The sequence below is a fragment of the Gorilla gorilla genome, chromosome 16 (genome assembly GCF_029281585.2).
Source record: "Gorilla gorilla gorilla isolate KB3781 chromosome 16, NHGRI_mGorGor1-v2.1_pri, whole genome shotgun sequence".
Taxonomy (NCBI): domain Eukaryota; kingdom Metazoa; phylum Chordata; class Mammalia; order Primates; family Hominidae; genus Gorilla; species Gorilla gorilla.
Genome location: NC_073240.2, coordinates 30046208 through 30061599, shown reverse-complemented (window position 1 = coordinate 30061599; position 15392 = coordinate 30046208). Strand labels below are relative to the sequence as shown.

General features: G+C 47.1%; 1 protein-coding gene across 10 annotated transcripts in view; it reads right to left on the bottom strand.

The window, feature by feature from the left end:
• Positions 1–15392, bottom strand: part of APBA2 (amyloid beta precursor protein binding family A member 2) — a 222511-nt gene that overhangs the window by 56548 nt on the left and 150571 nt on the right. For all 10 annotated transcript variants that reach the window (XM_063698431.1, XM_063698432.1, XM_063698433.1 and 7 more), the window contains one exon: positions 6583–7573. In XM_063698431.1, the coding sequence (XP_063554501.1) occupies positions 6583–7533 (951 nt within the window). In that variant the 5' untranslated portion in view covers positions 7534–7573. The remainder of the gene's footprint in view (positions 1–6582; positions 7574–15392) is intronic.

Genomic DNA, 15392 nt, shown 5'->3' with positions numbered 1-15392 from the left:
GGTCCAAAGGAGTAAGTCTCTACAGGGAGAATTTCAGGCAGGGCTGACCTTTTCAGTGTATCTCCTGATAGACGTCACAAGGTAACAGGTGGGATGGGGCTCCAAAACAATCCGTCCAGCCCTCGCCAAACCCGTTATGTTCCACAGGCCACCCAGAGGCATCCAGAGAACATGCCATCCAGGGCCACCCCACAGACCCACAGAACTAGGATCTTTGGTGCTGGACAAACGCTCTTATGGTGCCCCCCAGGAGTGTGGGTAAGTTGCCCCAGGGAAAGCACTGATCAGCAAACTACTCTCTTCAAGGGAAGGTACCAAGGATGTGCCAGGTCCACAGGCTCATCCCTGGAGCTGTGAGACTGAGCCAGGTACCAGTGCCCAGCTGGGGTCCTCCCTCCACTCACGCTTCAAGTAGAGGGCCACATGGGTAGGTGTAGTAATACTAATTCCATCAGGTCACGCAATACGAGCCTTGCTGGACCCAACTCATGTATTCCTTAATCACTGCATGAAAAAAAAAATCAATACTTTATGTCAACAAAGCTCAAAAAAATTAAGAAAAATGCCACATGAACAATCTTTACTTGACTTGTTTGATCTGTGGCCTGAGCCCTGGTGAACTCAGGACATGTTAGGACTGAGATGGGGACATTTTACAGACCAGAGGCTTCCATATCTACTGGTCACCTCACTGGCACCGTATCCCACTCACTGAGAACAACAGGGCACGCCAAGCCTTTCAACAGCAAGGAAACAGACAACAGAGGAGAAGAGACCATCACTCTCCAGGAGGCACACTGCAGAGTTCCCCTCCAGCAGGGGACTCACCCTCCAGCAGGCAGGCTCAAACGCGGACTGCACAGAACTGGACGCTTTCTCTTCTCAGGTTCAAGGGCTGTGTTATGCACTGTTTAGAGGCATGGGTTTTGGCATAACACAGTCCACAGTCTATTCACAGGTGAGCTACTTAACTGTGCCATCTGCAACACGGGACTAACCCTAGCTCCCTCTCTCTGGGTTGCTCTAGGATTTACTGCGATCATATTCCTAACACCCCTAACATGGTGCTGGCAGTCACCACCAACACTGCTGCCACCTCCACCGGCACCCACGGACTTTACACAAACCACAAAATAAGAAAGGTTAAATCTGCAGAAGCCAAGGGTCCTGATGATAACACAATGACAACCTTTCCATCATCACCATTTGGGGTTGCTGAATCATCTTGGAACTGAAGCATACAGGGAGAGAGAGGTCTTGGGAGTTCATGTGTACTGGTCCTTTACTCCCCAGGGTGTAAAGCTTGGGTCTGTATTCTCCCACAGACCCTGCATGGAGGGAAAAGGGCTTGCTGATACACCATGTTTGGGAAGCACTGGCCAGGCTGGCTGGTGTCTCCGCTATAGCGAACGTGGGACTTTATGCTGCTTGTGTGTGAGAAATCAGTAAACCCCCAAGAAGGGAAAAACTTTGCAGCAAAGTTTCCCAAAGTCATTTGCCAACCAAATACAACCAATTCTCACTCACATAGTTATGTTCTGTAAAGCTGCCCTGAGCACTGAGTTGATGAATACTGAATACATTGCTCCTAGGGGCAATACAGGGTTAGGTTCCTATGAGCCTCGGGACACATTTTTGTCAATGAATCAACACAGAACCTTGTTTTATGTGTGTTTCTGTTTATACACACCTTGTTTAATATAGATTTCTTATAAATAATTAATTATATGCAATATTTCTTTATCATAAAACACTAGCTGAGAAGAGTTTAACATTTCCCTGACCCTAGATCACAAGACAGTAAAGTTCTTGGGTTTTCTACCTGTCCACTGTGTGTTTTTTAATCAGTTATTGTCCCATGAATCTGTAAATTTAGCCATTCCTCCACCTTTTCCTTAACTTCATCATACGCTAGAGAAGTTACTTTAGCACCTCCCAGAGTGGCAGCATAGACAAGTCAGCACTGTCGCTCAGCCCTGAAGGAAGCTTCTCTAGCACATGTAAGGCACATGGCAGCCATTCTGTGCTTAGGATCACTAGGCTTCAGCACCACACTTGAGGGCCGTTTTATCACCAACACACACACACACACACACACACACACACACACACACACACGCAAACATATCAACAAAAATGCAAAGAACATTAAATAGATTGTGAAAAGAACAGCTGTTTACAGTATGAGAGCTGAAACAAGAAGGCAAAGCCTTGTTCAACCTCAGCTGGGAACGTGAGAGTTGGGTGACTCAAATTCTTCCCCTCTCTGTACCTCCACAAATGACTGGGAAAGTGCTACGAGTATTGATTTCAGGGTTACAAATCAATTTTAGCAAGTTAACAAAGTTGCAAATATCAAATCCATGAATAGTAAGGATCAAATGGTACTTTGTTTACAGAACACCTCTAAGAGCGTGTTTTGGGAAATCCTGACCTAGGTTTGTCTCTTTGATTTGAAAACTCTACAGTGGAATTCTACAATGCCACATGGCAAAAGATTTTTTTGCCTGTATTTTCCAAATTTTCCTCAGTAAACTTGCAGTGCTTTGAAATAACCTTTTTTTATTTTACTAAAATAATTCAAGTGTAGATCTCTGTTCCCCATCCTGTCTTCCTACAATTTTAGAAATTCTATCACCTTTGTGCCTCTCATATCCCAGCCCCTGGGCAGACCTCTTGGTCTCAGCAGAGTGGCACAGGTGGGAGGGCTACCTGCAAACTGGAGCCTTTTCGAAATGCATGGCATCCTACAGCTCAGGAGGGCTCCAAAGGCCACACAACCTACTTCTTAGTACAGGCACAACTTATTTTTCTTTTCTTTTTTTTTTGGAGGTGGGGAGTCTCACTTTGTCACCAACGTTGGAGTGCAGTGGTGCTATCTCGGCTCATTGCAGCTTCTGCCTCCCAGGCTCAAGCAATTCTCCTGACTCAGCCTCCTGAGTAGCTGGGATTACTGGTGCACACTACCATGCCCAGCTAATTTTTATATTTTTAGCAGAGACGAGGTTTCACCATGTTGTTCAGGCTGGTCTCGAACTCCTGACCTCAGGTGATTTGCCCACCTTGGCCTCCCAAAGTGCTGGGATTACAGGTGTGAGCCACCGCACCCAGTCGGCAACTCATTTTTCGTATCGACCAGACCAAAGCAATGTCCTCTGTGAATACATCTACCCAGACAGGGAAGAAGGAAACATCCAATTAAATCCCTCTGTACCGAAAGGAGGTGGAGGGGTCACAGATGAGTCATTAACATCTTAAAAATGCTGCAGAGACGGTGAAAATAATATAACCAAAATTCAAAAGAAAATGTACTAAAGAAGAGGACATACGCAACAGGAAGTCACACCTACAGTGTAGAGAGTGCTTCTATGAGATGGAAATGCATCCAAACCCCAAAAGATAAAGGGCATGCATCCAACATCCACAGAAGAAGGGAAACAATTAGGCAAGGTCATCGAGGGGAAATGGTCAACGTTGATGTACGGCGTGGGGATTTATCCTCAGGTAATAAACCAAAGAAGGAAAACATGGTTTGTACAAAGATGTCTGTGGCAGCCTTACACCTAAGAGAAAATGCCACTCACAATCTGCATGCTCAATGGTAGAGTGTGTACAGAGAAATATGTTATACAGCACATCATCGCCCAAATGGATCATGGAAAGGTCACTACAAATAATCATGAAAATTATATGGTGACATGGAGAAACATTTATCATACATCAGATTTTAAAAACTATATGACAAAAATACATCTGGGTTATGATGACAGCTACGTACATCGTTTATGCTCAATGCTATGGTCTGAAAAGGCACACTGATGAAATAAGTCATCCGTTAGGGTAGTGGGGACCATGGAGAATACATTTTTCATCTTCCCATTTTTTCTAACTCTATTTTACTATTGCCATTCTTGCAATGACTAAATGCTATTCAGTCCTCTTCAAAATATCCAGGACACACTTTTTCAAGCTGTAAAATGAGTAGAAGAGAGGGGAGGGTTGCTACACAATTTCCTCCAAGTGAGTCTCCTACAGCATCACAGCTGGAATGTGGCATCTTGTTGAAATGCAGATTTCAGATTCAGCAATTTGGGGGCGGGGCTCCCCAGTAATGCCAATGCTGCTGGGTTAGGGTTAAAAACAAGAGTCTACAGCATCTAAGTGACCAATATTGCCCATTTCTCCCTTCAGATTTTTTTTTTTTTACTGCAGCCTCAACCATAGGGATCACTACACTATGTGGACAGCACTGGGAACAGAGAGGTGAGCATGGGACACATGGCACCCTGTGCACCTGTTTGAGGCCAGGCCTTTGTTGGCTCCTGGCACGGCCTGGCTGTCCCCCAGGGGAGGAAGGGGATTGCTCTTAGGAAAGCAGGTTGTTATTTCAAGCAAGGCAGCACCAAATCTCCCAGTGCACATCCTTCATAAAAAATCTTGCTTTCAAGATGAATTCTACGGCTCTTTCTGGTCAGGTTTCAAAGAGGTCCTCATCTGGAATGGGGTACTCAAATCTAAGGACGTGGAGACCCTGCCCACGTGCAGCGGGCCTGGTAGAGTCTTCAGAAAGAGTAGTCAGGGCCCCTGGCACCAGGGTCCTTGTCAGCCTGGAACTCTGGAACTGGCAGGTGTTCCCCTTGACAGAATTAATTTGTGAACTGATAGGAAAGAAAGAAAGAGAGAGAGAGAGAGAGAGAGAGAGAGAGGAGGGAGGGAGGGAGGAAGGGAGAGAAGGAAGGAAGGAAGGAAGGAAGGAAGGAAGGAAGGAAGGAAGGAAGGAAGGAAGGAAGGAAGGGAGGGAGGGAGGGAGGGAGGGAGGGAGGGAGGGAGGAAGGGAGGGAGGAAGGGAGGAAAGGAGGAAAGGAGGAAAGGACAGAAAGAAGGGAGGGAGGGAGGGTAAAACAAAACTAAACAAAAGCTATACAATCATTAACCAGTTTAAATGAACTTTTCCAGTGTCTCAGACAAGAGCATGTCCTTCAAGGACACACTCTCCTTAGGAGGAGAAGCGACATACTTTTTCATTCAATGCCTCTTCTGGGAAGAACAGACCTCCTCTTGATCCTCCACAATGGCTGGGGACTTCCCCTACCTCCACCTGCCCTTCTAAACAGCTACTACCGCCCATCCATCCATTCATTCCCACTCATTTACCTCCCAGCTCTCCAACCGCAAGATCTCTGTGTTTTTACCCAAATTACCATCTGGTTAGCATGAAGCACAAAACCAGAAAATACCAGGTCTTGCTTACTCCCCACCACGCTCTAAAGATAATCTTCTTTGACAAGAACTTGGCTAGCGATGCCATTTGTCACAATAAGACGCAGCATGTCACACGCTCTGCACAGCCCACGTCAATCCCTGAGGTGCCTTCACCACTGTTGTGGGACAAGCCCAGGTCCTGCTAAAGACCTAAGAAACACTTTGCTTTGGCCTAAAGCCCAGACCCAGGGTCCAGAACCTCCTGGCCTTAGGGGTGAACTCTCCCAACACCCACTAGTACCATGGGAGCTCTTATGCATCCCACAGCCCCCTGTAAACACGGAATTGCTGTGAATGACAGGAACCCCCCAAAGTGAAGTCAAGTGACACTTAACGTTCTTTAGAGAGAAGACAAGACATTAAAATACAAGTGCTGAAAATCCAGGAGTCAATTAAAATACAAGTGCTGAAAATCCAATGATTTCCATTCCAAACCCAAGCTCTCAGTACACACACACACACACACACACTCTCTCTCTCTCTCTCTCAAATTCATGAACTCTTCTCGGAAAAAAATATTCAATAGTTAAGGCTTTAAAAAAATATGACAGAAGTCCACATAATTGGGCAAATAGAAGTTCCTTCACACAAGTCCAATAATCACATCTTCTTTATATACCCACAGTGAGGCTTTTTTTGGAAGGTGGCTTTTCAAATGTGTTTATTAGAATGCACGCTGACTTTGCTATAATTAAAATACAGTTATGCTGACATCCACTGCCCTCATTAGCATGCGTTTCTTCCCCGAGGTTTTGTCAAACCTTCAAAAAATCCTTTTCCAAATAGGTATTCACAGCTGATTGCCCGTCAGGCCAAGGCCCCCCAGCTTTCAGACACCCGTCCATTGTGAAATGCACTCTGGCCCCGACCCCAGCCACCAGGCCGCCCAACACTGGCCGCAGCAGTGGGTGAGCACCAGCACCCCCACGTCTTTGCCACTGCCCTGCTAGTCTGAGTACACCCCTGAGGATTGAGGGGCTCTCCCACAGATACTGCCCCACCATGAGCAGACCCAGGGCAGTGGGCAAGAAATTGAACCTGTCTTCTAGGGTGGGAGGAGGGGTGTCTTCTGCGAGACACCAGTTGCCCCTCAGCCCTCAACTGGCTTTACTCCTGAGTCTGAGCGGTGAGCTTAAGAGTGGCCGGGGCATCCACGCAACATGTCTCCCAACTGGACCAATGAAGAGCTCAGCCACCATTAGAACTGTAAGGCACCCAGCACCCCCCACCGCCTCGCTTCAGCATCTGCGAGGCCTGTACCCTGAGGTCCCTTGCTCTCGGGCCCCTCTGCTCCCTTCCCCGGGACAGCCAGAGTCCTACCTGCTCGTGGGGCCACTTCGGCCTCTCTTCTGGGGTCCTGGTCTTGGGCTTGAAGCCTCTCTGGGGGTCTCCGGGGTGCTTGGCCTCGGGAAGGAGGTTCAGCGACTTGGGCCTTGCCTCGTGCCTGCTGGGGCTGCAGCTGGCCTTGATGGGTGGGCAGGCCTCTGCAGAGTCCTCAGGCCCTGGCTCAGGCCCATGCTCGGGGCTAGCCTCACTGGCGCTGGTAATGCTGGTCATGCTCAGACTCATCTTGATCTCTGCCACGATCTGGTCAATGTCCTCCTCCTGGTCCTCCAGGTCCCCATCCCCGCGCCTCAGGCGGTAGGGGGAGGCGCCGGTGTTCCCGTTGGCCTCCTCGGGGTAGTAGTCCTGGTAGCCCTCTTTGCTGGCACAGTAGTGACCGTCTTCTTCCTGGTCATGGGCCTCAAGGACGGAGGGCTCATCCTCCGGAATGGGCAGTTGGCCGTCTGGGTAGTCCTGGCTGCCTTCAGCCTCGTGGCCATGGGGGTGCGGGCCCGCCGAGTCCGTCCACTCCTCCACCGCCTCCTGGCACTCATCAGTGTCCACAGGGTGTGCACTGTGGGCCAGGTACTCCTCTCCATTGCAGTCCATGCCCTCCAGGTAGCTGTCGTCCTCGGGGCAGTAGCGGATGTAGTAGGTGATGCCCTCCTCCTCCTCAGGGAGGCCCTCGTCATAGTCCTCCTCCTCAGAGGTGTTGTTCACGTAGTCAGAGCTGGAGTCCCCATCGGGGCTGTGGTTGTGGCACTCCTGTTCCTCTGGCGCGGGGCTCTCTGGCCGCAGGGCAGCCAGCTCCAGGCCCTCGGGCACATAGCCCTCCAAGGGCAGCTCCATGTCCTCGCTCTCGGGCTCCTGGCTGTGAGGGACAGGACCTGGTCTCACCCTATGGTCCAACATGCCGCTCCCCACGCTCTCAAGCTTCCGGTGGGCCATGGCAGTCGTTCAGGCAGCCATCATCACCCGGAGGCAGCCACTGTGGGGAGGAACATTGGGAAGGACAGAGTCAAAACCCCGCAAAGCCCAGCCACGTGTGGGGCCACTTCACCACAGCACCTCCCACCACGTTCTCCTGCAGCCATGTGAGGGCACATCTGTTCAAACAGTGCTCCCCACCCCTGCTGACTCATCATCAGAACAACACGCATCCACACCAAGGAGAACGAGGGCACACAGAGCTCCGGGAAAAGCAGTCAAGGGAGGCACCGGCAACTCACGAGGACACACGCCTCTCCCCAGGAACCTACCGGCTCATTCCTGCCTTCTCACTCAGTTTGGGTAGCCCAGGTGACCAAGACAAATGGTCGTAAGATCAGGTTGTTTGCCCTCACGAAGAAAACGAGCAGCTTTCATTAAGAAGACATAATGAGGACCAATGAGGAGGGACATTAACTCTTCCCAATCTAAATCCATGACCCCTCAAAGACTATCTTGGGTACCTTCCCCTTCAGGCTTATCCCATCCTCTCCCTCCTCTTCCCCCTCAAACTGAACAATGTTCACCAAGGAACTGGATGTGCAGGAACCATCCAGGCTGAGCAATGTGCAGAAAAGCTCAACACAAGTCCCCAGCGTGGCAGGCTGGAGGGCTCAGGAGAGGGGACAGCACTGCTCGGCCATGGGGAGAAGAGGACAAAGGGTGCAGCTGCAGCCTGCAGGTATTGTGGGGTGACAGGGCAGCTGCAGAGACCTGGCAGGCCAAACTGGGAGAGGGCCTGGACCCAGTGCCCAGGACTCTGCACTTTATCCCCCAAACCACACTGCTATGGCCTTAATACGTCCCCCAAAGTTCATGCATTGGAGACTTAATCCCTAATGCAACAGTGTTGAGAGGTGGGACCTTTGAAAGGTGATTAGGTCATGAGGGCTGTGCTCTCATGAATGGATTAATGTCTTTATCTTGGGAGGAAGTTCTTTATTGTGAGAGTGGGTTTGTTATAAAAGTGAGTTTGGCTCTCTCTTGCTCTCTTTCTCACTCTCCCTCACCTTCTCACCTCTGCCTTGGGATGACATAGCAAGAAGGCCCTTACCAGATGCTGGCACCTTGACCTTGGACTTCCCAGCCTCCAGAACTGTGAGAAACAAATCTCCATTCTTTATAATCAACCAGTCTTAGGTATTCTGTTACAGCAACAGAAAACAGACTAAGACATGTGCACAGTCACTGAGCAATTTTCAACATTTTTTCTTTTAGCCCTGTCTCTCTGGGCCTGGCGTGGGGACAGAGGCTAGAGGCAGGGAGACCAGTGAAAAGGCTATTCTCTCTTCTGGGGGAAAGCAAGGGGCTAGCATCAGAAAAGTGGCACAGAGGACGTCCAAAAGTTTGCTTAACGTTCTACTTCTTTTTTTTTTTTTTTTTTTTTTTTTTGAGATGGAGTCTCACTCTGTCGCCCAGGATGGAGTGCAGTGGCACCATCTCAGCTCACTGCAAGCTCCACCTCCCGGGTTCACACCATTCTCCTGCCTCAGCCTCCCGAGTAGCTGGGACTACAGGCGTCCCCCACCATGCCGAGCTAATTTTTCGTATTTTTAGTAGAGACGGGGTTTCACCGTGTTAGCTAGGATGGTCACGATCTCCTGACCTCGTGATCCGCCCACCTCAGCCTCTAAAAGTGCTGGGATTACAGGGGTGAGCCACCACGCCCAGCAACGTTCTACTTCTTCAGCTAAGTGTTTCCCCAAATGTTTGTCATATTCTTTAAACTGTACTCTTACATTACACATGCCTTTTTGCTTGCATGATAGTTCAATTATTTTAAAAAACATATTCCAGTAGTCCAGTTAAGAGCTTGCACACTTGAAAATGCTTAAAATGCTAAATTTTTTATGTCTATTTTACTGCAATTTTTAAAAAGAAAAAAAAGGAGAGCTTAAACTAAAACAGTAGAGAGGACAGTGGAGAAGTGGCTCAGTGAGGACCTTAGGTGGCAGAAGCAAAGGGATCTGGGCTCAGATGGGAGCAGGGAGTGAAGATGAAAGAGGAGCTATCAGTGACCCTCAGCAGTCACTGCCCGGGCTCTGATCTTGCCTTCCTGTACCTCCTCTTCCCCTCTTGTCTCTTTAGTTTAGGCCACAAACTCAAGGCCTTCCATATTGTGTATCCCCCCAGAGCTCCAAACACAGCACCTTGTTTGTAGTGGTGCCCAAAACACATCTTGTTATGAGACTGAGTGTACCAGATGGTCACGGTTACAGCAGTATGAATATTCCCGAAAGAACGAACAAGGAGATAATTATTTCATCCAGTCCAGACACTCAGAGTGTGGGCACAATTACTGATGGAGCCACATGCTTCCAACGTGTGAATTCACTCCAAGGACACTTGACATCTAAAGAAGCAATGTTTACTCCGCCACCTGCACAGGCTTGTCCATGGCCGTGTCTCAGGAGCATCACTAGTATGTGGAGCAATTCACAGCACTCCCCCTAGAGTGGCCCACAGACAGCAAAGATGTCCCACACCAGGAAAATTGTCACTGAGATGGACCCCGCAGGGCCCGTCACCCCATTCGCAAACCCTGAAACTGGCAGGACAATTCGAAAGAGCTGTTCCCTAGAATAGAACAAGGGGCCAGCACTCACTAAGACATCTGCAACCCAGATGTGTCAGAGGACACATCAAGAACACTGAGCTGCCTCAAAGACCACATATAACTTGTCACCAGATTTCTTATCTTCACAGAGGACAGCCAGCCACAAGAGACAGGCTGCAGGAGTGATGTCAGGGACTTAGCAACCACAACTCTCAGACACAATCTCCAGTAACTACATTCCTCAAGACGGTCTCTCAGAAGCATGTGCTGAATGCAGCTGCTAACATGCAACCAGACGTCCATGTCTTGACTGTCAGGACGGCAAAGGGCAGATAGTACATCACTGGCACATGAGCACACAGCTCCCATTCCTTGCATAGCGGTGCCGTCTCTACGGCATCCCTGTTTCTCGCCAGGCTCTGACACCAAGCTGTGCACGTTGAAGGTATGCACATCCTTGTTAAGAGAACAAACTAAAGTACACAGTACTCTTGCTATCTTAACTTCAAATTCTCTGTCATTCGGGGGGATAAAATCTGTAATATGCACATAGAAATATGTATACCAACACTAAATAAAATATTCTCTAGGCCAATATAGGACATAAGGACTAAAATACACATTACAGTAACATGGAACAGTCCAGATCCTATTAACATGTTCTTCAAGTTTTCAAAAATGAAAACACTGAGGACATTGTAGGAGAACTACAACAGAACCAGGAGTTTATTTTCCACTGGTGTTTCCTATTAGCTCTCCAAGCCTTCAAATGATTTCAGAAAAATTTATTCCAGATGTATAACACTACGACAACCATATAATTTGGACTATAATTACTCAGTTCATAACTTACCACTGCTTCCTATACTTTTTGCATTTCTTTCTCTTGAACTATTTAGTGGGATTTCATTTTTATTTTGTAAAAATAATTGTTAGAGTCATTTTGTTTAGTTAGGAGGTAACCCTTTTGTATCTATAAAATGGCTCTGATCTCACATAGAATGATACCTTTGCTAGGTATAAGATTATTGTATTGCATCCTTTTCACAATAATTTGCTAATACTGTTCCACTATCTTCTAGCTTACAGCCTCGCAGATGTGCACTTTAATACTATTCAGATTCTTTTTACCTTGGTACAAAAATCTATTCCTTCCGTCTGGAAGCTGATACAATTTCCTCTCCACTCTTAGAGTTCAGAAATTCCAGCAAACTATGTCTAGATAAGGGTCTTTTTTAATTGTATGAGGGTCTTATTAATTTTATGTGAGATTCATTTGGTGAGCCCTTTCCGAATCAAGTCCCACATCTTACTTTAGTTACAGGAAGATTCTTGCTATTTCTTTTTATTTCTCTTCCTAATGGCCTTTTTCTCTCTCTGGAATATCTCTGGAATTTGCCCTCCAAATCACTGAACTTTACACTCATAGCACCCATTTCACATTTTTTTCTGTGTGGTATAAATTAGTTCCTCCATTTGACCTTCCAAAACACTAACTCACTTTTCAGCAAGATATAGCATGTGACCTGTCTTTGCTCTTGCTGACAACAAAGGGCCCCTGAGACACCAGTGCATGTCTTTCAGCGACTGGTGGATGGCTGGGCAGTGTAAGATACAGTGGGAGAGGATTTTATGGTGAGCTGGAGGCAGTCAGGGTGGTCATCTGGGACTTCACTGTTGAGATGTGAAGAGGTGCCTGTATTTTTTAGGTACGACAGAGATAGGCTGTCCTCAGCCAGATCTGCTTGCTTCCAGGGAAAATGTCCACCCTTCCTAAAGGCCCAGGAATAAGGTGCTCCCCTGAAACTCCCTGAGTCTGTGTGCTGCACCTGTCCCTAGCTCCAGAAGTTCCAGACTTTTCATGGGAGGGGTCAAACCTCTTCCCTTGGAGCAAGCAAATCCAGTCACTGTCTAGAATCCTTTATTCTTGACATTGAAATATTTAACCCATCAGAAAGTGTACACACACAAGGTAGGGAGCAGCTTCATGTTCTCCACGATGGTTACCCCAGTGATTTTCAAGTTTTGTTACCCATTAGAAATCCTGATGCCCAGGTCACACCTCATACCAATGAACCTAGAATGTCTCAGATAGGAACTAGGCATCAGTATTCATAAAAGTTTCCCAGGTGATTCCAATATACAGCAAAGTGTGGGCACCACAGCTTTACTCAGGTAACCCAATACCCTTTACTAAATAGACTATTCTGTTTCTCATGTTTTACAGTGACCAACCATCTCAACTTTAACACTCAAAGTCTCATGTCCCAGGAAACCCTCAGTTCCAGAGGAACTGGGATGGCTGGTCACCCTGCGTGTCATACACTAAATTCTTTTTTTTTTTTTTTTTTTTTTTTTGAGACTGAGTCTTGCTCTGTTGCCAGGCCGGAGTGCAGTGGTGTGATCTCGGCTCACTGAAACCTCCACCTCCCAGGTTCAAGTGATTCTCCTGCCTCAGCCTCCCGAGTAGCTAGGACTACAGGAGCGCACCACCATGCCCAGCTAATTTTTGTATTTTTTTTTTAGTAGAGATGGGGTTTCACCATGTTGGCCAGGATGGTCTCGATCTCTTCATCTCATGATTCACCTGCCTCAGCCTCCCAAAGTGCTGGGATTACAGGTGTGAGCCACCGCGCCCGGCCATCATACACTAAATTCTTACATAAACTTAGATCTGTCCCTGGACTTTCTAGTCTACATCATTTCTATCTGCCCAGCAACAGTACCATGCCATTTTCATTATTATGACTTTAGAGCATATTTTAATACAACATAAGGCAAGTTCTCTCTCATTATTCTCATTTTGTCATCTTCCCCTGCTATTTTCACATTTATTCTCCCAAAAGAACTTAGGAGTTAGTGGTTCCAAGTATCCCCAATATTCCACTGAAATTTTGGCTGGAGTAACTTTAAGTTATAAATTACTTTAGGGAATTGTTTTTTCTTTTGAGACAAGGTCTCGCTCTGTCGCCCAGGCTAAAGTGCAGTAGCACGATCCTGGCTCACGGCAGTCTCTGCCTCCTGGGTTAAAGTGATTCTTGTGCCTCAGCCTCCTGAGTGGCTGAGATTACAGGCATGTGTCACCACCCTCCGGCTAATTTTTGTATTTTTTGTAGAGATGAAGTTTTGCCATGTTGGCCGGGTTGGTGTCCAACTCCTGGCCTCAAGTGATCAGCCACCTCGGTTTCCCAAAGTGCTGGGATTACAAGAGTGAGCCACTGTGCCCCGGCCTCAGAAATTATTCATACTTACAACACAGTCTTTTTACCCAATTTCACCCAAAAAAAATCTTCCTATTTATTGAAGCCTTAAATGTCTCTCAATGGCTTTGTAATTTTCTTTATAGCTGTAGACATCTCATATTAAGTTTTTTCTTAAATATAATATTTCTGTGGCTGTTGCGAATAGATCTTCTCTTCCTTATATATTTACCTGGTTATTGTTAGCATACAGAAAAAAAAATGATATTGATTTTGTAAAAATAGATTTTACTAAGCTATTTTTAAATCCTAATAGTTTTTAGTTGATAATGTTTTTCTAGGTAAACGATGTCACCTTCAGAAGTCACCATTTTGCTTCCCCTTTCCGGCATGTGGTCATCTTGTCTAACTACCCTGCCCTGCACTTCCCTGAGGAGTTAACAATGGCACTAACAGGCACCCTTGACTTATTCCTCATTGCAATGAAAATGCTTTCACTTTACGATGGCTGAACCAGGGGGAGATCAGGGAGGCCCCAAAAACCTAAGCAATCAAAAATAAATAATATTTTAATGCAATGCTTTAGAAATCAAAACTAATGCAAAATAAATCCATGATGAACAAAATATCAAAATTGTAAATGAAGATAGGATTGGTATTCCTGATTTTTCCTGTTGCCTCAGGCTTCAATATGGCTTGGCTGTGGACTGGTAATGATCCCGTTTTTCACTATGACTACAATGTTAGCGCTGGCTAATGGCAGCTCTTTTCCTGAGTTTGACACCACAGACATTCTGATCCAGTTCTCTTTCCCATGAGTACAAAGGGTAAGGGACCCACAGCAGCTGCCCAGAAGGCAGCCACGTCTTCAAAGACTCCACAGAATTACACTGAATCTACTGGGGCACTTTTGGTATAAGACAAAGAGCCCGCCTGTTAAAGATGAAGACTGAAAGTCCTTGTTTCAATTCAGACCTCTGTTTACTGTGAGGCCTGGGGCAAGATATTTAACGGAGAGATGACCTTCCCCTCCTTAGGAAACTGAAAATGACAGTATGTGCCTGCAGGGCTTGAAGCGAGTTAAAGAAGAGAGTAACCAGTGCAGGCCTGAACTCCATAAACACTACATAAAGGTAGTTAAGGAAAATGTCAATGAAATGGTCCAGGACAGATGCCTGATGAGGTGAATGTCTTAGATGGGAACGGAGAACTCTGCTGACACAGGTGGCTGGGAGTGGCTGTGGCCAGATGACACTGTCCCTGGCTATGTATGCAGACTGCATCTCTGCAGTGGGATATGGGTGTCTCTTGGAGGGACTGAGGAAAGCAGGGAGAGGTCCTTGTGAAAAGCCAAGAGTTACTCCTCCAATGCAGTGATTCGCTCACTTTGGTGGGCACAAGGCCCACCTGGAGAGTGTGCAGGTTCATGGCCCAAGATTCCAAGGTTGTGGGCCAAAGGCCAGGTCTAGAGCTGCAGGTGGTTCTCATGTTGGAGGTCCAAAGACTGCACTTGAAAACTCTGCCCTAAGTAGATGCTTGCAGGTCTCTGATGACGGCCCAGGGAATGGATCTGACCTCCTTGTCAACAAATACAAGGCCCTCACCAAGAAGCCTAGGCCCACCACATTCCAAGCCTTCTTCCCCTACTCCAGGGGGTGGAGAGCAAGGACAACTGTCCCCAGCTTCTTCAAACAAGGGCAAAGGTGGGTGGCCTGGCAGGACGGGGCTATTCAGAGCACAGCAGATAATTCCCAAGACACAAAAGTGGGGTGTGGCCAAGGGGAGGTGAGAAGGAAAGGTGGGCAAAAACGTAGGTAGAAACAAGTGGTTCTTTCAAAGAAAGAGTTCTCCTACTGGATTTCTGGTATCTCATTGAGTTCACTAAAAGCATATTCCTGCAAGGAACTAACACATTGCCTTTTGCACAGAAGCAGTTTGCAGCCTTATGATAAAGAATTCCATTTAACACACCTCAATGTATAAGCAACTTTTTCAGGAAGCCCTTCAGTGCCTGAAGGAAGGTCCCACATAGCTGCCAAATCCCACCTTTCCGGGCTGCCAGA